Source organism: Hippoglossus hippoglossus, chromosome 20 (assembly GCF_009819705.1).
Source record: "Hippoglossus hippoglossus isolate fHipHip1 chromosome 20, fHipHip1.pri, whole genome shotgun sequence".
NCBI classification, from domain to species: Eukaryota; Metazoa; Chordata; class Actinopteri; order Pleuronectiformes; family Pleuronectidae; genus Hippoglossus; species Hippoglossus hippoglossus.
This window is the reverse complement of record NC_047170.1, coordinates 14,574,747-14,596,656: the sequence shown is the minus strand read 5'-3', so window position 1 is coordinate 14,596,656 and position 21,910 is coordinate 14,574,747. Positions and strand designations below refer to the sequence as shown.

At 45.2% G+C, this 21,910-nt stretch overlaps 1 protein-coding gene across 12 annotated transcripts in view; it reads right to left on the bottom strand.

The window, feature by feature from the left end:
* si:ch211-285f17.1 (sickle tail protein) overlaps positions 1 to 21,910 on the bottom strand; it is a 108,817-nt gene that overhangs the window by 40,344 nt on the left and 46,563 nt on the right. For 10 of the 12 annotated variants that reach the window (XM_034571904.1, XM_034571906.1, XM_034571903.1 and 7 more), the window contains exon 2: positions 5,747 to 6,033. In XM_034571904.1, coding sequence (XP_034427795.1) covers positions 5,747 to 6,033 — 287 coding nt within the window. Of the gene's footprint in view, positions 1 to 3,273; positions 3,445 to 5,746; positions 6,034 to 7,544; positions 7,678 to 21,910 lie in introns of those variants that run through there. The other 2 variants (XM_034571905.1, XM_034571908.1) reach the window with 2 other exon arrangements.

Here is a 21,910-nt window from a genome sequence, read left to right as displayed (position 1 = left end):
AGGATCGTGTCTGTGTGGTTGGATCAGTTTGATTGATTCGGACATTTTCCCAGAGGCAGAAGCCAACAGACTGATTCCTTCATGTTTAAATTTTGATTGGTCTAATTGACCCTGCCGAGGTCCCCCCACTCGACCAATCACAAGTCAGCCTCAGCCGTCAATCAGTGGGAGAACTATACCTAAAATGAAAGAAACCATCTTGATGTGTAGTTTGGTCCAATTCACATTAAGGGTTTATGACCTATACTGCAACCAGCCACCAGGGGGGGGATCCAGATGTTTTGGCTTCACTTTTGGGGGCTGTCATGTCATCCATCTTTAAATACTGTCTATGAGCCAGTCATTGGTTGTGTATTTCATTCATCTTTCCTTCTGCTATCTGCGTGTTATTGATTTCAAAACAATAACAACCTCTGAGCGATACATGGATATTGATTTAAGAAACGTCTGCAAGAGCCACCTAACACATCGTCTGTGGTTTAAAGAGTCCAGTGAGGGTCGCCTCCACAGGATTATCAAATTACATTTTAATCAATTTGATCTTTTACTTGTTTTTCTTTTGCAGGATTTAACCATTTCAATGCCAGTGCGACAGTGACCCTGCCATATTTTGCTGGGGCATCCCCGGCTTAGCGCTGTCAAAGGCGACTGTGATTGGCTTAAAGAAATACAGACCAGCCTTAGCATTTTTTTTAATCCTATAGCAGAATGATGATGGGGGTAGCCAGACAATTCTTAAGCGCTGACACAGCACTTAAGAGAGTAAGTTCTCATTGGTGTAGAGAGATACCCGACATAAACTATCACGCACTTAACCACACGCTGTGCAGGAGCGACACTGCAGCACCAAATTTTGCACTGGAAAACAATTTACCCGTTCTGACTCTATCTGCGCTGTCATCAGCTGGTGATTTACGTATCTCAGCTCGGAGGTGATGGGCTTGTCCGTCCGTCTGGTGCCCACAGCTGCAGACAGCTGCCCTAACATGGCCGCTCAACCCTGTACAGAACCCCTTGGCCCTGGCGAGTCACAGCTCATCACACACAGACACCAACACAGGCGGAAGGAGGGAAACTCGGCGAGGGTGCATGTGTGTTTGTGATCGTCCAAGCGGCTCAGTTTGTGCTGCCCCTGGGCAAAGAGAGGGGGAGATAGAGAGAGGTGCCAGAGGATGGGTGGCGGTTGGGCCAAAGGGATGTTATCTCATCTCCCTTTGGGTGGGATCCAGGTCTTTGCAGGCCTGATGAGGAGGAGGAAATGAAACCGCTCGCTTTTGTTGTGGGTTTAAAGATCACAGAGGGAGAGGGAGAGAATCGAGGGGAACCTTGTAAAGGAATAAATCAGTCGGTGTGTGTGTGAGTGTGTGTGTGTGCGTGTGTGTGTGTGTGTGTCAATGCAGGGTGGAGTGGGGTCATCAGCTTTTCCAAGTAAAGCGATATCATCTTCCCTGCCTCCGCTTGACCTTGATAAATCTCCGCCTTTGTAACTCAAACCACCAGAGACATGTTGAGTCTCACCTCCAAAGCACGCACTGTTGCCACTGATGTTGCCTTTCCGGTATGGTCGGCAGCAGACGTGAGAACGCCAGCAAGTCGTGCTCTCTCCCACACTGCGCAGCGCAGATTTCAGAGCCACACTGTGAGCAGAGATAACTTGTTTTCTTGCCGTTTCTCCTCAAGGCAGAATAATTACACCTCCCCGAGACACCACATGAAAAACACTCCAGTAAACTGGTTATCTTTGTTTTCCATTTTGTTTTAATTTACCGCTGTTAATATTAGCGAGGCATCATCGCGTCCCTCTTGACATCCACAATTAGATTATGCCGAACACGACCTTCAATCATTGCCAAGAATTCATGCTCAAACCAGTCGGTTTTATGACAGCATCTTCTCCCCTGACGCGATGAATTCAAAATGCATCGCCAGTACAACCTCATCCCGCCAATCTGAATAACATATGAGGAGCTTCATCCCAAAATCAATTTAAGTGTCAAGTCTCATAAACGGATAATCGACACTGACGGATCACTGTATCTCTCGTTTTAGAGTTTCAGCAGAGAAAGGAAAGACCTTCAAATTCAAACTTTTTTTACAGTATCTCTTAAGAACTAGGAGATTACTCCCACCTAAGAAGGACAATAAGTTTTTTAACTTAACTTCTCCGTGACCCTGGAAGAACCCAAAACATAATTTTCTGTACAACTTCACAGACACACACACACACACACATGATAATCCTCTTCTCGTAGCTTCTTGGAACCCTGTCACACATTATTAGTATAACCAGCCAGGAGATGGTCTTGTAACTACACACAAAAATATATGAAAGCTGCAATAACGACTTCTGGCCACTTGGGGGACAAGAAGAAATAGCTAAAAACACAGATATATGATATTTTATTGTTTTATAAAGTTGGTATTGTTGGCATATAAACTTCAGGATTTCTTTGGGGTTGTTTCTGGCCGAACCAACACATCCATATTCACTCTCATTTTTGTTGTTTTGGTCTCCACCACCCCTGCTGTTTTCGTAAATTCATGATTTCACGGACTGTAAAACTAATAACAAATGTGCTGAAAGATGCTGAAACGCTACAGTTTTAAGTCCGTTGGAATTAGTCTATACAGCCACATGACAAGTGGAAATAAATACAGACAATTAAAAACTAGACACAAGTTACAGATGAGGTTTACAGGTTTACACAATTACAGGTTCAGTTTTTATAGATCGTACAAGTCCTTCCGTCAACATTACGCAGTAACTAATTGCTTATCACTCGTGTATTAATTAAATGTCTCGATAATAAACCGCGACCTCAATATCCTGCAGGATGCAGCACGTCGCGGTGGTGTGAAAAAAAACTCACAGATAATTTGTTTTTTGCAATGATGTCAACACAGTTAACCTGTCGTTAAAAGAGCTGCAGGTGATCGTGCGTTGTGGAGGATTTACAGCGACTCATCCAACACCAGTGAAACACACTGAAACACACTGAAACACACAGAAAGACACAGAAAGACACTGAAAGACACTAAAGACAGATCTCAGATTCGCTGTATGCCTACAACTTCTTGTTCCTTCGCTGTTCGGGAGTTTTGCAGCACCTGACAGACTCCTGTGCACCGCGCGCGCTGCACAACACAAACTCCTCGACCTTTTTTCACTCCGCAAATAAAGCCACGCAATGAAGTGCACGCACACCCAGCCGCAGCTCCGGATCATCGCACAAACAGCCAAACACATCTCCCCCCCCCCCCCGCATCTCCTACCTCTGCTGATCGGGGTTTTACAACGGCCGATGTTGCGTTTATTCCTGTGCGTAAAAAGTTTTCCCTCGATCTTTATTCCTCGGCGCCATGCGTCCAGACAAGCAGCTCCATCGGCTCCTCGGCACAGCCTCGCTTCCACACTCACACACTCGGTCTGCTCGCCTCAACAGGCACCTACACGAAAACAGAGCCCCTCCAGCGGTGACATCACCAGTCGCCATGGCAACTGACTCCACCCCGGTCCGGGAACTGGACTTACCTGTCTGACTGCCTGCATTTCAAAACAAACTGTTCCCACCCCTCCCAGGAGTCCTGCACACAGAACACACACACTCTCTCTTCAGAAATAGAATTAAAAAGTTTCTGTAGATGAATTATTTGAGTTAAAAACTAAAATGCTTAAACATCAGAACAGATGTGGGGCCTGAACAAAAAGCTCACACACTATTTGATGAGTTTGGAATAACTTATGAGTTTGCAGCTTTTTAATTTACAATGTTTGTATCCTTGAATAGTTTGAGATTCTTTTGTTTTGTTGTTTTAGTTTTATTGTATTTATTTGCTGCTTCTGCTTAGATTTTAGATTCCAGTGTTTAATTTCATTGCTCGCTTCATATATCTCATGTTTTCAAATGACAATAAATCTTCTAGAATCCCGAATCTCTCTCCGGAGTTTGCCTTTCACACGTGAACAATGCGATCACTTTGGCGACTGCTGAAAGAGAAAACTCCCTCTTTCGCTTGAAAAGAAACCTCCGACAGAACCAGAGGCGTTCACAGCTACGCAGACATCCCCAGAGCGCTCAGGTGAGGGGTGGCGCAGCAGGCAGAGGCAGGATGTCCGCTGCCGAGATCACGTGTTTTTTTGTTTACAGCACATGGACAAAACAGCTCTGTTGACATCTTCGTATGTGTCTTCTACGTGTGTGTGTGGCACCTCTTTTCCATCCTGAGATACTTGTTTTATTCCCGTGTCAGAAATGTCATCAATACCCTGGGGGACGATTTCATGCCGTGTTCTCACATCGGCTCCTTCTGATGTTCTGCAGACATTTTAACAGGGGACCGTCTGTAGAAAGTCTGGTGGCTCTCACTGGCACATTTGCATTCCCTCATACAGCCCCTTAGGTTCAGTGCATGTCTGAAAGCAACTATAGAGTAATACTGCCCCCCCCCCCCCCCATGCCTGATATTACCTTTGCAAATTCATGATCAATGCAGTGGATTGAAGCAGCACCTCATGAAAAGGGTTCATTTTGCATGTGGCATCTGAAAAACAGCACACGAAGTCCCTCTTGCACAATGCCTCGTACTATCGCCTGGAGCTCCCCTGTGGCTTGGTGCCAGTCTCACCATTACCTCGATTGTTTTGGCTACAAAAGCCGGCTTGCCCCTCCCCCTTGTCTCCTGTGACCCGGAGCAAACACACAGACAATGACCAGGTAAAGCCAAATGTCCACCTCTACAGAGTCGCCCTCCCCCGTCGACTCACTCCCAGCTCAGAAAGCTGACGGCAACAAGGAGACTTTATAATCTTTAAAACCTCCTTAACAACACTTAGATGTATACTTTATCCATCACGCTGTCGTCAAGTATAAACAAACCATGTCTGAAGCTATAAGCAAGTCCACTTATGGTGAAAACAGGCTTTAAAGTGTGCGGGCAATTCAAAGTGCCTGTGGTTTGCATGTTTTCTACTCCTGTACAAAAACACCGCCTCACGGTTTCACAGCAGCTGTGGGAGGGGAATGTGACAGGCTGATTTATAAAACAGATTTCACATGTAACCTGCAACGGAAAAAAAAGGGGAGGAGGTAGTTTTGCAGTTGCATTGTTGCCTCAGTGTCTAAAGGAGAATTAAAGCACCTGTAACTCAGAGACAAATCACCAAGAGGATGTGATACTGTCAAAACTGCAGAGATAAAAAACTAGTTATTTATACAAACCTGTCGTTTCTCATAGTTTTTATGTGAAGAACTATTTGTTTGATTTTACAGATGTAAGATAAAGCTGCACCAGACTGAACTGAACTAGAAATGATATAAGATCGTCTAAAATGGACAATCAAGCTGCAGTAACATTTTTGGCGACTTGGGGGAAAGAAAAACCAGCTAAAACATTTGCATTTTACATTTTATTGTGTTATAAAGTTGTAATTGTTAATATATTTAAAGAAAATTTAGTTGATTCTTGCCAACTAACAAATCAATTATTCACCAACTTTCATAGCCTTTTGGTGTTTTAGTGCCAAACCAAAGTCAGATCGAAAGAGAAAGAAAGGTCTTGCTCAGGATTAAAGTGAATCATGGTTCACTTCATTTGCATTGTCATTTGCATAGTCTCAACTCTTTGGATCCATGGGTAATATATGGGCGCAGCTTTAATATCAATATACTGTAATGTTTTAATAACAATATAATTCAAACCAAACAATGAGATCCCAACATTCCACATCCAAGCCTCTCTGACTGACCTGCTCCCGCAGCCTCTCCTGGTGGCCCATGATCGCTGAGGCGTGATGGGGGTACTTCTGCTTCAGATGCTCCAGGAACGCCTCCCTCTTCTTGTCCATGTCTGGCGGCTGCATAGCGAGGATCTCTCTGGAGCCGCGGGCTCCCCCTAACGTGTGCCTCCGGGGGACAGTTCGGCTGCCTTTGCCGTCTCCTCTCAATGGCGGCGTCCCGTTTGGGGAGGCCTGTCGGCGGCCCACGTGCTCGGCATCCTCCGGTGAGGTTACCTTCAGGTTGCTCTTGTTTTGTTCTGAGGGAGAACGGAGGTGACACAGAGAGACGAGGGGTCAAAACACATGTTCCATGCGGATGTTTTGACATCAAAAACGAGTGCGTGCATATACAGTATGTTGTGCTATCGTAGGTCATGAGGGCAGGTAAGAACAAATTCAACGATGTCATACAGAGAACTTTTGAAGAATCGAAACTGTGATCTTATCTTTTACTGTACCCCCCCCAAGAGAGAAAAGAAAAAACTGACTGATGTTAATAGTTTCTCCAGATGCAAAACTGAAACAAACATTGTCTGAGCACAGTTCATTATGTATTCATGCTCTTGTATATTTCAACAATAAACCCCAAATTGAATGTGACAGTCACAATGCTGGTGATGAAAACACGCACTGGAAACAGCTGTTAGAGCCACAGATCCATGAATGCAGGGCGAAACAAACCGAGACCTCCAGAGCATCTGTTTATTCACCCGGAGCCGAGGCCGAGCAGAAACAACCAGGTGCACCAGAGTGAGAGGTGAGATTTCCCTCAGAGACATTAAGAGGATCTGTCTTTTTCTATTTTCAGTTGTTGTGAGACAGATTTCTGCCGAGGATGTCGAGTTTTCCAGCTGTTGCAAGCGGGTTCACATCATTACAGCAAAGCAAAAGGCCTGTGTCACCGTTATTCTGCAGTCAGCGATCCGTCCCCTTCTGTCCGATATGAAAACAACAATAAAGTGCTGAAGATGGATATTTGATTTCAGGGCAGAGTGGAGATAAAGTAAACACAACCTCCTTTAGGCATATGAACATCTTTGCACTTTGTTATCTTGTCTCGAATCGATCAGGGCCTGAGGGCGCACACTTGTAATCCATCAATATGAGAAATAGTGTATGGGGAGGAAGAGGAAGAGGAGGAGATGAGGAGAGGAGAGAAGGAGGAAAGAAGCAATACGCCTGTTTTCCAGACAGGCAGGTAGACCTATAATATGCACCTTTCACAGGGTAATGGTGGAAAATGAAGGCCCACATATGGAGTTCAGCTCCTCAACGTTTGAAGGAGGATATTTCAAGTGATTTTGTGAGAGGTTAGAATTACTTTTCTTTCCTTCTCTGAGAGCTTGAAAACACACTGTGAGCCACAGAAGGAATTTCCCGTTTTCCTCTCAAAGACGTGTTGGGACTGAGTCGAAGGCTGAACTCAGGAGTGGTAAAACACATTCTCATTAGCTGCAGCGGTTGAATTCCTACTTGTTTTCCTGTGCCGGGAAATGTCCTCCCATTTAATTCCTATGGCTTTTGTCAAAACACAAAACTGCTTCGGTCGGTAAACACAAACACACAGGCTCGCGTCACCCACACTATCAGCGCAGACCCCGACCCTGCCCGGGCTCAGAGCCCCAGCACGTCTCATGTACTTCCAATCCTATTTTTAACTCCCAAACACACTTTACCCCCACTGCCAACCAAATTACACTCAGCAGACAGCACAGACTCAAACCGCCGAAGGATCGTTTGCAGGTGTCATGTCAGAAAAGCTCATTACCTTCCCCGTGCGAACAATCTTTGTCTTCATCTGCTATTTCTTCCTCCATCGCACTTTGGGATCGACACGACGTGGTGGAAGAGCGACGGCTGGGAGAATCGGCTATAACTGCTTGCTTAGAGATTCCAGACGTGGCTCACGTGGAAAAAAAGGGGGCTTGAGATAGGCCCTGCCCCACAGCCCCAGGATAGACTGGTGGGGATTTAGAGAGTCAACTGCATTCCAGGACACAGAGCGACTGGGCCTTCACCCTCGGGCTAAAAGCTCTCCTGCTAGTGGTCAAAGGCTGAATGCAAAAGTGCGAGTTGGAGACGCGGAGCAAATAAAAGAAGATACTGATGAGAAACACATTGTCTCCTCTTAAAAACAGGACCCCGACACTAACAGGTGTCAGTAAAACTGTCCAACACAGACACAGACACACACACACACACACACACACGTATATACACAAAGTCTGTGCTTCATCAGGACTTTGTCTGCAAGCTGTCTTTTGTTTAACTCTCCGTCCCCCTGCCGAGGGGCCCACCAGACACGAGAGTGCATCCAAATGTGTCATAACCCACTTCTGAGCCACATCCAAACGGCTCTCAGCGTATGGCAGCCCGGCTAATATGTGATCGAGTTATCTGATCAACGCGACCCCAACGAGACAAGCAGCCAGTCCTGCGGGCGGTGTTGTTTCCAATTAGGAAGCTCACGGGAGACAGTGTTTCTGTTTGCGTCCGCTCCGAGGGGTCGTGAAAGCAACGCTGCCCTGTTTGCCTGACAGTCAGCAAACATGCTCATCTGCTACATACATTGTGCAAACACGTCAGTCTGTACATGTCTGATGTCGGGGGGGGGAAGGGGAAGGGCCGGCGCTGTGCATGAGTTCATTTCTCTGCAGCTGCTGATGTAAGTGACCCAATCTACACGTGCGGGAAGACGTCGGCATCGAATTGTCGTAGCTAAAGAGAAAAAAAAAAAAAAAAAGTGAGGGGGATCAATGGCCTAGTTTGTGGGCCATGTAATTGAAAGTGGTGCGATGAGCGCATGAACAAACACAATGCAGCAGCTGACGGGATAATGTCTAACATATGGAGACAAGTCGGCTTCCACCCACTTTGTGTCTGACTCTACCCGCTCACATGTTTCTACACAATAGGCAACAGAAGAAGAGGTCACGTCATTTCATCAGACTGTGGAATTGAGTTAGCTTAATGCAATATTAAGTCTTACCTATAATGTTTATTCAATTCCAGGTGTTACATTGTGGAGGAAAAAGTGATTTTCCTCGAGGAACAAACTTTACCTCAAACTGCTTCATCTACTTCTGCGTAAGTTAGTGATTTCCTATGTTTCCCAGAACCCCCCCCCACCCCACCCCACCCCAGAGAACAGGCTCGAACATGTTGCATTCAATAATAGCTTAAAGAGCAGATGGCGAGCGCAGCAGCTTTATGTGGTTAGGTTTTTCTTCTTCTGATAGGATTTTACTCTGCTTGATCGCCGCAAGCAGGCGAAACAACGAGTCCAGAAACAGGAGTGTTTTAACTTTGTTTTCTATGGCGTAAACTTTAAAAAGTCTAAAAACTTTCCTTCAACTCCAACTTCATCCACTAGGGGTGTTTCAATAAAACAATAACAAGGCAGCTTGGGATTGCAGTTACCTTGAAGAAGGAAACTTTTCCCTCTAGACTCCTCTGGGTCTGAATATTGTTGGAAACATTTTGGATAATTGTACACAAGTTAACCAAATATATAACATAGGCATTATATCTTTAAATATTTATAGTTGTTTAAATGGAAACACCTTTTGACACATAGCACGACTAAAAGCTGATGTATTATTGCCCAGTTTTTCTCCAATGTTTAGATAAAACGTTCCACAGTATCTAACGAATTTGTATGACTCAAAAATTTTAAATGCTGCCTTTTTCTGTAGAAATCTCACAAAAGAATTTGAAACAGTGAGTTTCTGTGTCAGAGGTGTCCTGGTGTGACAGTGACACATACATCATCCCAACAGGTCGGTCCCTGCCAAGGCAAACTCATAATTTTAGCAGCTCCTCCGAACCAGCAATTACACCCTGTGGTCCGAACAACCTGCCCCGCTGCACTTTCCCTGTCAGCATTCCAGGCCTGAAGAAATCGGGTCACCGGGGCTCTGCGGGTGAACCCCGTCTCACTTCCAACAGCTCAAGAATGTCGCTCCCTCTTTTGCAGCTGCCCGTGTTGAGTAAATGATGGTCGCCTCATTTGAAAGACAAAACGTCAAACACTTGTCCATGAACACCCAGGCCAGGTCTTACGAGGAGGACGAGGGGGCCCTCCTGCTGTTTACAGCTACTTTCTGGTTGTGGCTTATTTATGTAGGAATGTATCCCTGGTCGCACTCCCACTCTCCCCTACTATTACTGTCCCATAACTATGCAGTTAGATACAAAGCCCTGTTGTGTGCAGTAAAAGCAGCGCCTCACATAGCGATACCCTGAAGCCATGAAGGCACGTCCGCACACCAGCACTGGTCCACTGTTGACAGTCTGACAGAATTCTTATTATGTAAAAGTTATCGCAGTCGTTGCATCAGATGATCCGTTCATGTGGAACTGAGCCTGCTGTAATATGATTAGAATAAATGTAGCTCCTGATATACTGTAAAAACATCCATTCTAACATAAAGTCTATTACTTTAAATGTCGTTTTTAAAGGAGAAAATACACAATGTCAACGGAGCGAGAGATTCGTAGTCTGATAACGTTTGTCCGTCTGTTTGTCTCAACACTTCCAGACTAGACTGAACACAAAGTGAAGCCAACATGCACCGACTATGGCTGCAAGTGACGTCTTCGGCACAAGATGGCAGTGACACTTTGGCTTCATTTCTGGATAGTGGGAGGAAGTGGAGACATGTCGCCTCTCGTGTTCCAGACGGATATATCAACAAATAATTTCCATAAATTAACTCAAAGGCATTTGTTCCAAAGGATGTTTGCCAAATGACTGCAGTGATATTTGCTTGTGCACGTCAGTGGAGGTGACCAGCTAAACGCCTGCAGAGAAAGAGAAACCGACGTCTACACCGACTTCTCGCTGAGCTCTGATTCCACCCAACTCCACTCTCCACTCTGGAGGTGAGCGACACCAGACAGAGAAAATGTGTCCGGCTATGCGGCACGGTCACATTTTTCACGCCACATGCACACAAACACAGACATTCACACACTAACACTCACACGCAGGAAATATCTCACATCCGATCTGGGTGTCTGCTTCACTCTTGTGCCTGTTCAGCTCATAAAAAAAAAAAACTGCAATTTTCAATGTCAACACTTATGGATTTTTGCACACAATGGGAAAAACAGTCGTCGCGTGAAAGTGATTCAGGAGAGGAGAAGGGGGGGGGGGGTGGGTGGAAACATCTCGTAAATAGAGGAATTCTACTTGTCGTTTAGCCTCGGGCTCACTGCCAAAGAAAATTGTCCACTTACATGTCCACCAATCAGAGAGGCTGAATGTGACTGTGGTGAACTTTTGTTTTGATTTGAGTTGGTTATGTGGGTTTCAGGTCAGGATCTCACAATATGGGCAGTATAACAGACTTTTATTTTCATTTTTATTTTTGCTTGTAAGAGAACTGGACTGAATGAATTCAATACGACAGAAATTTGTACACTTTCAGATTCAAATTCTGTTTTTCAGATTAATTTTCTTTCTCCTCCTCTAAACCTATTTTTTATGATCGAAACCTCTTCCTTCTCTGTCTGTGTTTGAATCTGTGCTGATTCAAGAGTGAAGTCCACGGTGCCTGTGTGTGCTGAGGGAGCATTCACCCATATATGACCCATGTCTGACACTGGCATAGAGCACGCTACAGTGAACAAATAACAGCGTTTCTCAATCATCTCCTTTATGCTGTCCGCTCCATCAGGGATGGAAACACTGCGTATGAATTATCCACTTGAAGCTGACAAATAAACTCTGATTAGTGGCTTTAAAAGAACGTCACTGGGATTCCAAATGTCAGATTTCCGGAAACGTTTAGTGGGTCTCCTCAGTGTAACTAGATTTTCCTCTTCTACTTGAATTTCCACATTTTTTCTTCTTCTACGTTCCGGTCTCTGTCTCTTTTTCCCATATCAGTCAGCTATAATAAGGAAAATAGACACACACACACACACAATGTGCATCTTTCAATTAAGATAGTTGCATATTCGCAAATATATACTTTATCAATGTGTGTGTGTGTGTGTGTAGTTAGATACACAGGCCTGTCGAGACTTTCTCCTCTGCTGGAGCTTTATAAACAAACCTGACAGGCAGATGGCCAAAAGATACGAGTTACAGACATGGAGTCTAGTGTGTGTGTGTGTGTGTGTGTGTGTGTGTGTGTGTGTGTGTGTGTGTGTGTGTGTGTGTGTAAGTGCTGGAAATAGTAGCAGAGGAGGAGAGCGTTGGTGTGATATCAAAACATCCATGGGAGCAGCAGGGAATCTGACAGCTTAACGTTGCACAATAAAGGTTAAATGATCACATAGGAGTCTCTCCGCATATTCAAGTGAGGCTCTTTACTGTAGCTGCACCCAATGAAGTACGGCAAATTGATTTTGCCGCAGCTTTACCTCCGAGTCGAGTGGAATTGCTTATCCTGTAGATCTTTAACTCAAGTGCCAAGTTAGAAACCCTTCCCACTGAATGGACCACAACTTAAATACAGTTTAACTCAGTCTGATCCACCTGCCCTCGTAAAAGTAAATACTTAAATTCAGGGGGAAATTCTATCAAATCAATCATTCTGTTCCCGGACTTCTCCCTCGTCGCTCCATCTGCTTCTTCTTTCTCCTGCTGTTGCACGACTAACAAAGTAAACAGGCAGAGGGGGAGTTGAGCGAGAGCCTCTGGCAGCTCCGGCCTGTTAGTTCTGATGCTTCCCTCCAAGACGGCCAGAGGACAACTCAAACAAACAGCTTTGTTTATTGGCTGGCTCCACTCATCAGCACACACATCAGCACCGGATCAATCCAAAAAACAACCCGGAGCCCGTTACCTCCTCTCCACTGAACATGTCGGAGATGCACTGGGTTTTCCCCACAGCAGGGGGTGCTGTTGAACATGCTCCAGGCATGTTGTGCAATGATCACAAGGAAATTATACAGCTTGGGGTGTGTGTGCGTGTGAGAGGGTGTGTGCGTGTGTGAGTGTGTGTGTGTGTGCGTGTGTGGATGTGTGGGTGTGTGGGTGTGTTTTCTCAGTTGTTCACAAGGAAATAGGCTCCAGAATATTTCCTATGTCATTTATTAACTGAGACACTAAGTGCTGCTTAATGAACCAATTGGTGTGTTTGTTAGTGCGTCTGTGAGTGCAGTTATGTGTGTGTGTGTGTGTGTGTGTGTGTGTGTGTGAGTGCACAAACGCACATGTTTGCCAGCGAAACCCCGGCAGTGTGCACACTTCATTAACTCGTGGCCAGAGTAGGTGTAAGTCAACCTCGCCACCGGCTCAGATGTCTGCTGGTCTCCCGTGACAACCGTCTCTGGGCCAACAGTGAGGCTGGTGGTGTCCTGAGGGGGTGGGAGGGTGGGGGGGACTGAGCGATGCTGAGAACAGCTGCAGCTGCGAGCGAGACGTGCACTCAGCAGCCAGAGAGGAGGAAGCTGCTACCTTGTCTCCCCCTGCCTGAGAGAAACATTTCTGTGGAAACGGTCTCACGCTGACTTGACCACCGCGGCCTCCAGAGGGCCAGAATCTCCCGAGGAGATCCGGCCTGAACTCTCTCCCTGGATGAAAGATAACAGCGCTCTCACTGGGCTGGAAAATGCTTCAGTGCAGTTCATTTAACCAAATCCCCAGTGTGAGCGAGTGAGTCATCTGTTTAACAGCTTAAGTGTGACTAGGGCTGATCTGGAAATGGATTCTACCAGTGCGAATTATTTCTGTGAGTGTCAATACTAAAATGACGGGGTTGTGTTTTGTTATACCGGGTCAATGACTGTAACATGTTGTACAACTCAACAAGACAAAATGCAAAATGTAAAAATACAAAATGTTCTAAAGCTAAAACATCACAGGTAAGAACCATCTTGTGCCGATGATGTCATTTGGAGTCTGTGCTGTAGGGATCAGGGGGGTGGAGCTGCGGTATCGAGGTAGAGGAGATACACGCACTCGACCATATCACGAGTCAGTCTCATCTGCCAATCATGACGCTTTCCTGGACAAACATCAGTGTGATAAGAACTACCTAAAATAAAAGAAACCATCTTGGAGGAAAAAGGATGTTTGCTCCATGTCCCATCCGCTAACACGGAGGAAGCTGGGTTCACGACCTATACTGCCGCCAGCCACCAGAGGACGATTGAGACGCTTTGGCTCCACTTCTCAGGGGCTGTCATGTCTTCCATCTTTATATAAAGTCTGAGAATGAACTGACATGTTTTTCTTTTTCTTACAAAAAGAGCCATCATCTCTCTGCCGAAGTCTGATCCTGGGATGATTATTTCACTGCCGACCTCACAGCCGCCCGACAGCAGTTCCACCGCAGACACGTCCCTCCGCTTGTACGACGCTTCCCGAGTGTTGCCACAGGAACCGAACGAGGCGAGAGTAGGATTCTCAGGCCTCTCCCAGGCCGCGCGCTTGTTTGTGAGATATCCCTTATCTGTTTTGGCAAGTTCGCTCTGTCAACAAATTCAAATACAAGTGCACGTTGCAGATATGCACTCGAGATATCGACACACACACAGGCGCAGCCCATGCAGTAAATAAACGCCATGATTTACTTTGCACAAACAGCCTTGAACGCGGCAGGAAGCACCTGTTCCTCTTATCTGCTGCTAAATAGATGGAGTACGGCCCATTTAAAAGACGGCTGTGGATGAAGACGCTCCAGAGTCCTGAGCAAATTAAAGCAGCTTGACTGCAGCGAGTTAACTATGCATTAAGTCTGCACAGGCCTTATGCTTACTCCCTCACAAATTTATTAAAAAGTGATTGCACTGCAACGGACTCTCTGCACAGTGATAAGCAGCTTAGGACTTTTTCGAGCCAGTCAATCATAAGTTCCTCTCTTTCCTCAGCACCTATCTCTTCTTCTTCTTCTTCTCCCTCTTTTTTCCGCCGCGTGCTAGCACAGCGTAACATGCGTCAACCTAAAGCTCATTAACGCCCCAACAGCTCAGGGACGTAATGTCAGGAATCAAATGCGTCACTAATGCAAATGATCCCACAATCAGCGTTTGCCAAAACAGTAAATCAACTGTGTGATATCAAGCTTGAAGATAAAGGTCTGTTTTAAATCCAGCTGAAAACGACTTTATATTTGAGGCAATGACTAGTGTCTGCATCTGTGTGTGTCCACGTCGGGGCTGATGAAGCTGAGTGGCTCCGTGAGGTCCTGCGTTGGAGAGGTGAGAGCTGCTGCAGCTGATAAGTGGTGCCCGTGGAGGAGGGATGTGAAACCGACTCTGTGGACACTGAGCCAGCCTGAGAACACCAGTGACTCTGTCCTGGTCTTTATCTATTAAAACCTGCTGTGTCTGAGGCTGCGTGTCCCCGTCCATGCATGTGTACACATATGCATGAGTCAGTGGGTGGACTGAATCCAGGCTGAAGGCTCCGTGGAGCAGAGGGGCCTGGAAGTGGGAGGTCTGTGAATATGGACCAGCTTGGCCAGACTCATTCAGAGGGAGGGAGAAAATGCTTTAATGCACAAACTATGCATAATTCTGTCGGCCAAGTGCATTCATTTCCTCCTCAGCTCCTTGTAAAGAATGTGAATCCCCCAAAAACCTATAATTGTTCATTTAAAACGCACAATAAAAAAAGGGTAAGTCAATATTTTCAAGAGCTGCCAGGGGAGAGTTCTCGGAGGAATCACAAGAATGCAGGTGAACAACACTGAGGGGAAGTAAGAAAAAAACAAAACACACAAGTTTTATTATAGTGTGGTTGCAGTAACGGAAATGTTGCAGCTTTCCCATGGGAGAGGAAACACGAGTTCCTGCAGAGTTTAATAGTTTCACACACAGAGAGGGGCCATAACGCACGGGTCAGGTCACAGTGGTATCTGGATGGTAGAGTGGTTTCTCAATGGGAACAATGGGACTGATTTTATTTCATTAAATATCACCTGTTAGTGTCACTGTGCTCTAATCAGTTTTGAATTGTAAGTCTAATTTAACACACTATTGACAGACTGAACTCTCTTTTGTAGTTCAGCAGAGTCATTAAACAGTTTGTTCAAGTAAAAGAGAAGCAAGGTAGAATAAAATAGTTGAAAATAGTTTCTTTTGGCTGTGACACTGTAACTTTCACTGAAGCAGCAGCGCCCTCTGCAGCCACACGCGGTGATTAAATATGTTGGGTTTCATGTCAGAGTGATTAAGTGGTTTTCATGTAGAGGAAAATAACTGCAACCGAATGATGGATATTACCCATGATCCCCGGCTTCCTGAACCAGAAGAGATGTTGCTGTTACAAATCCACCAAACTCTGTATAGAATTCGTCATATTTTAAAAGTCTCCTGCTGAATATTAGAGATAAACGAGTCTTTTTGACTGATCTACAGTTCAGCTTTGCTCTTCAACCTGCTGGAGCTGATTCTGACAGTTGAATCTGCGACTCTCAGTCAGTCCCTCACTTCTCACTGATCGTACCCGAACAAGAACAGACGTTCAGGGTGAGGACTGGGAATGTAAGAGGAAACATTTTCTCTATTGCAAGTCAGTGAACCATCAAACTCATTTTTAAAAAGCTGCTATTTTAAGGTTAGAAAAGTTGCACACTGTTGCCTTCCAGGAATGCAGGTTTAAATGAGAGTTATATGGAGAATGGTCAACAATGTCTGTCCCATTTAGGACTTAATTGGGGCAAATGAAAAGTCACAGCTTTCTTGTCAGTGTGTCCATTAATGTCCAACTGAAGTTTGTTTCCCTGCTCCCTCGTGCTTGTGTTTTCCGAATAAAGGCTTAACAGAAAACGACGTCACAGTTTGACAAACATCGAGGTCACAAGTGCATTTTTAACAGTGTATCAGTAGTGCTCTGATAACTTGGTTGTGGAAATTGATGCCACTGTCACAGTCCTGAAAGATGAAGATCAAGGTGAATCTAAATGACCTCCTGAGCTCGAAATCAACTGGCTGCTTAACACTGCCTGGTACACACCTAACTTAATAAAGGAGAAACTGTTCTCTTCGTGCGGACGCTCACAAAGCAGTTCCTTCATGTGCTATTAGATCAGTGAAATGCCAATTCCCCGTGGACTGGTCTATATTTACATGGACCGTCTCCTCACTGGGAGACTCGGCTCTGCTTACACTTCAGTCTGTGGCTGAGGCAGGAGCAGGTCTGAATTATATTCGCCATCAGTCTAAAAATAACCCGAGGACAAGACACAAGGGCTCCGTGATTTGAGAGGAGGAAAAAGACATTTTCAGGGATCCTATACTATTTCAGCCTCAGGAGCTGAGCCAGAACCCTAACGGCTCCCCGAGTCCTCTGATTGGTTATTAATGACATCATCCCAAGGGCCGGCCCCCACCTTCCCTCCTCACTCCGACGATGTCATCAGTGCTGAGGCATCTCAGTGATGTAATGCAGGCAGGGCCGTGACAGACACTCAAGATGCACCTCTTCCTCATTTCCCCTCCGCATGCATTCATCTCTTTTTCTCCTCCCGTTTCTTTCTCTCCCGTCTCCATCTCCATCTTTTCACTTCGCCCTTCAGCTGATAAAAAATCCCTTTGCACCTGTTTATTAGCACTCGACTGCAGGGCGCAGAGATTTGCAGTTAAGCCCGGGGCTATTAAGAGCTCTTACATGGCTTCTAAAAAACGACTGGGAGAAAAGACAGGAGCTGAGCATTTACTTTTCCTAATCCCGTCTGTGTCCTGCAGCTGTAATTAAAACACAGATCAGAGATCGTGCCCCTTTTCTCTTTTTGCTTCCCCACCGGGTGCGAACAAAGGCGAGAAACATCCAGGTGGGCTTGACGTCATTTAAGTTCTATTTTCGGCTGCTCGGGATAAAGAGAAAACTTTTTCCCTTGTATACAAACACGGAGCGTACGGGGAGAACTTTCACTGCAGATATAATCTCCAAGTCGTCACAAGTGGCACATAAGTGCACGCAAATGTGTAGTCAAACATCTGCGGGTTATGTCAGTTTGTTCCCGTTGGACTTATTCAGACCATCTTTTTTTGGCCGTGTCCTCACATCTGTTTTTTAATCACAGTTGTGTGTGTGTGTGTGTGTGTGTGTGTGTGTGTGTGTGTGTGTGTGTGTGTGTGCGCGCACATACGTGTCCTGGGCAAATGTCCAGAGCTCAAGCCGATTAGTGAAGGGACTCTACCCTGATCAAAGCAGCAGTGAATCCAGCTTACTGGGACATACTATGTAACACATTACCCCCCCATTGGAAATGATACTGTACGCTGCAAACTCCGAGACCACCAACCGCAATGCAGCATAGACTCGTAAATAGGAAACGTTAAGGATTCTTTTGTGCGCGTGTGTGTGTGTGTGTGTCTTTGCTATTGTCTCGTAGGGAGAGCAAACACTCTCGAGGCTGGAAATGAGGGAGCAGACATTTAAACCAAGTGCTGTCATCCTGTGTGTGTGTGTGTGTGTGTGTGTGTGTGTGTGTGTGTGTGTGTGTGTGTGTGTGAAGTGTGCAGCTGCTCCATAGAAACTGCACGGCTTAATAGTCCAGAGAGAATGTTGCAGTCGTTTTGAGACACATAGAAAACAAGGAGAGATCTTTCCCCCCATAAAGGTGATGTGGACGTTTCTGGTGCAGAGTTCACAAAAAAGCGATTACAGAATCAAAACGATTCTCCTGACCAACAAATGCTCCAATAACGTGGGGTCTATACGTCTGTTAAAGTTGAAGGACTTGTTCTTTTCTATTTGTTTGAATTATCACCAAACTCTTCAGATGCCCTTTTAACTACAGAAAACTTTAGCTTCTTTCAGCTTATTGTTTTGGTTTTGCAGCCCACCACTTTACAGTTTGGTTTAGTTTCTCATTCCCCTGATAAAGCCACTTTCAACTGCCCAGCACCAAAGGACAGACAGGTAAAGTGAGCCATGAGCTCCCCCGAGGAGTATAGGTTTGAGACCCAAATATACAACTTTGAATATTGGAATTTAAATTTGTAAGAAACTAATGCTAATGTTGCTTTGCCTCTTCTGGATATGTTGAGGCTGGTTGTAGTCCAGGTCCTATGCCCCCCCCCCCTCCTCCATGTTAGTGGATGGGACATAAAAAGTAAAACGTCTCTGTCGTTTTAGGTATAGTTCTTATCACACTGTTTGTCCAAGTGTTATAAAAAACACTTTTTGGATAGTGGGAGGAGATGGAGATGCGTCGTCCATCTTTATACACAGTCAATCATTTACAGTTTGTTGTAATAATACGTAGATTATATGCATATTTATTATATTCAACTACAGCTCGGTTGTACATTAGCAGAACGAAACACTTAGCCTCGGAGTTCCGTCCCAATTATTGCTCGACTAATTGGTGCCGGCTGATACCAAGTGAAGACGTGCAATGGATGCACTCCCCAGTAAGTTCAAACTGAGATAGTGGCTGTAATGAAGACATTCTCCAGCTCCACAGAGAGTCCTCCATCAAACTGTCGGAGACACCGAACGGGTGGAGTCTAATAATAAAGGCCTCCTCAGCCGTGGCCAGGACCTGTCAGACTGAATGGATACTGAGCAGACGCTGGATAAATTAACAGGAAGCTATTACCGAGGCTAATATGAATTGATATCTTTAAGATGTGAACGAGGCACATTCCTCCTTTGGAACGACTTGTTATTTGAGTGGCAGCCGACTGGTTAGACAAATACCGAGTCACATTTCAACACAGCTGCACGTGCGCACACTTACTGATACCCTACCCCCCCGTCCCAGCCCCTCCGCTTCATTCTGTGCACAGTGATATGGTTATTTTGCAGTGCCTCTGCGGCTGACCACTGTCATCCACCGCCTAATAGCTTTAGCATGTGCGTAGCCGCCCGTCGGCTCCAGCGATCTTGGAGGGTTGAAATGAACCGGGGCATTGTTGTGCTGCTGCCGGGGAGGATACACGCACTCTCGTTTGAAGAGGAAAACCCCGGTGGGAAGGAAACCTCGAAACAAAAGTGCTAAGAAAAGGTGATAAAGGCACAAGGGACGGAACTGTGTGTGGGTGAATGTGTGTTTTTGAATGTGTGTGTGTGTTAAAGGGCTGCTTCCCCTCTTCCTGCTATTATAAAGGCTAATGGAAATGTTCATAAGCTGGAATGTTCTGTGGCCTCGAATTCCAGCTAGAAACTGAGTGGGAATGGAAAAATCCAAGCGAACCAATTACCCGTCATATTTTCCAGTATTTTACGCGGAATGTAATGATAGACTGGTGAACCATATGACGGCTGCATAATATAGATATTATCTGATAAGCTTTAAAATATAGAGTTTCTCGACGCGCCTGGTGGAGGAGCCTTTACGCCTCGAACTCAAAAAGAGAAGTCCGTCAGTGAAGGGCTGAAACGGAAAATACCAAAGACCCATTAGGATTTTCAGCTGTAACGACTGCTGAAATATCCCTAAACTATTTTCCCACTGGAGACATGTTTAGTTTTTATTAACACTGGCAATACCAGGGAAACTCATTCAGGAAAACAGAGGTGGAGCAGACCTACTCCGACACTGAAAATGTCAGGTTTTACAACATGGCTTTCATGACTCTGAGGGGAGCAGAGGGCAGAACAGCTCACTGCAGCAGGAGTGACGTGTGGGCCGGAAAAATCCAGACATGAAAAAAACCTATTTCATACTGTTACTGAAAAGGTTCTGAGTCACAGAGACATACAGTCATGCAATATTGCGCTTAACACATTTCTTACTGGCAATAAATTCCATGAAAATACCAAAACCAAGAATAAATTATTAACAAGTTCTTTATTATCGACCTCGCCCGTTGTTGAGTCTTATCCCATAAACCTTTGTGGTGCCCAATAAAAGCAAGGACATTAAATCTTTGACTAAACTTGGTCCCTACTAAATACACTAACTCCTGTTAGTTCTGAGTAATGTATTAAACTACAAAGCCCAGTTCCATCCAGCCATTATCGAGGGTCATGGGAGGAGCTGGAGACGAGGGGCCACCCTGGACAGGTCCAGAGTGTATCACAGGTCCGAGGAGTCTCCAATTAACTAAACCCCATCATGCATGCTTTTGGATTGCGGGAGGAAGCCGGAGAAAACCCACACAGACACTGGGAGAACATGCAAACTCCACATAGAAAGACTATCAGTCGAACCAGGATTCGAACCTGTAACCTTCTTGCTTGAGCGCAGTTATGTTATGAAATTATTCGGTCTAGATTTTCAGTGGTAGTGAATGGCCTTTGTGGCTGAGAGCTGAGAGGCAGGCTTGGTAGACGTGTTGGTTTTGGTCTTTTCATGGAAATTGTTAAGAAGAATGTTGAATATGTCGGTTTCCTTTCAGTGAGACTGTGTGAAGCTGTGATGCTCATTGTAAAGAAAGTAAAGCTGCGTTATAGAGTTGTACACGTGAACACAGGCAACCGGACTTAATTGCGTTTCTTGGACGAGAGGTGAAACGTCTTCAAGACACACAAACAAGTTCAGTTACCTACCTCCACATTCACAACCCCTGAAGATACCTGGAGAACGGCATCTTCACAGATATGCTAAATAAATAATACCAAATATTGAACAAATTGAAAGTTTGGTTTTACAGGGTTACAATATCTGCACCAGGAAAAAGTTTCCTCAAAAGTTTAGTCTGCGACTCAAATGTCAACAAGCATAAAAAGTCTGGGGATGAACAAAGTCATTAGGATTTATTATCTGCACCAAGTTCCACAGCAATTTAATCCACTAAATGTCAAAGTGTGAACATTTCAACCAAAGAGGGAACCATTAAAAATCTGGATTCATCCTTTGGGGAACAAGATTGTCTCAACAAAGATTCATTCATTCTAATCCGTTGAAACTGGTGGACTAAAAGTTTTCTTAAAACTTTATATTTCAAAACTTCACTGTCACCAAACGCCGAGTTTATCACATGTGACAGAACCTGTCCTCAACTGGATTTCAAGACGAGTCACACTTCTAATCCCACTACTGCTTAAATAAAGCTCTCGGAGAATATAGACCTGATTCTGTGCCTTCATCTGTACATACACACCGCAAATATAGCAACTCGCTCTGTGTGTATCCGTCACTTCGTTTACCCTGAATTGGATTTATTTTGATGCTCATTAAACTGCTCTGCTCGGCCTCTTTCCAGTGTTTACATGGTCCCGACTGTTTATCAGTCAGCGCAGGAAGGAGTTCTCCAAACGCGCTGTGCAGAGATAGAAGA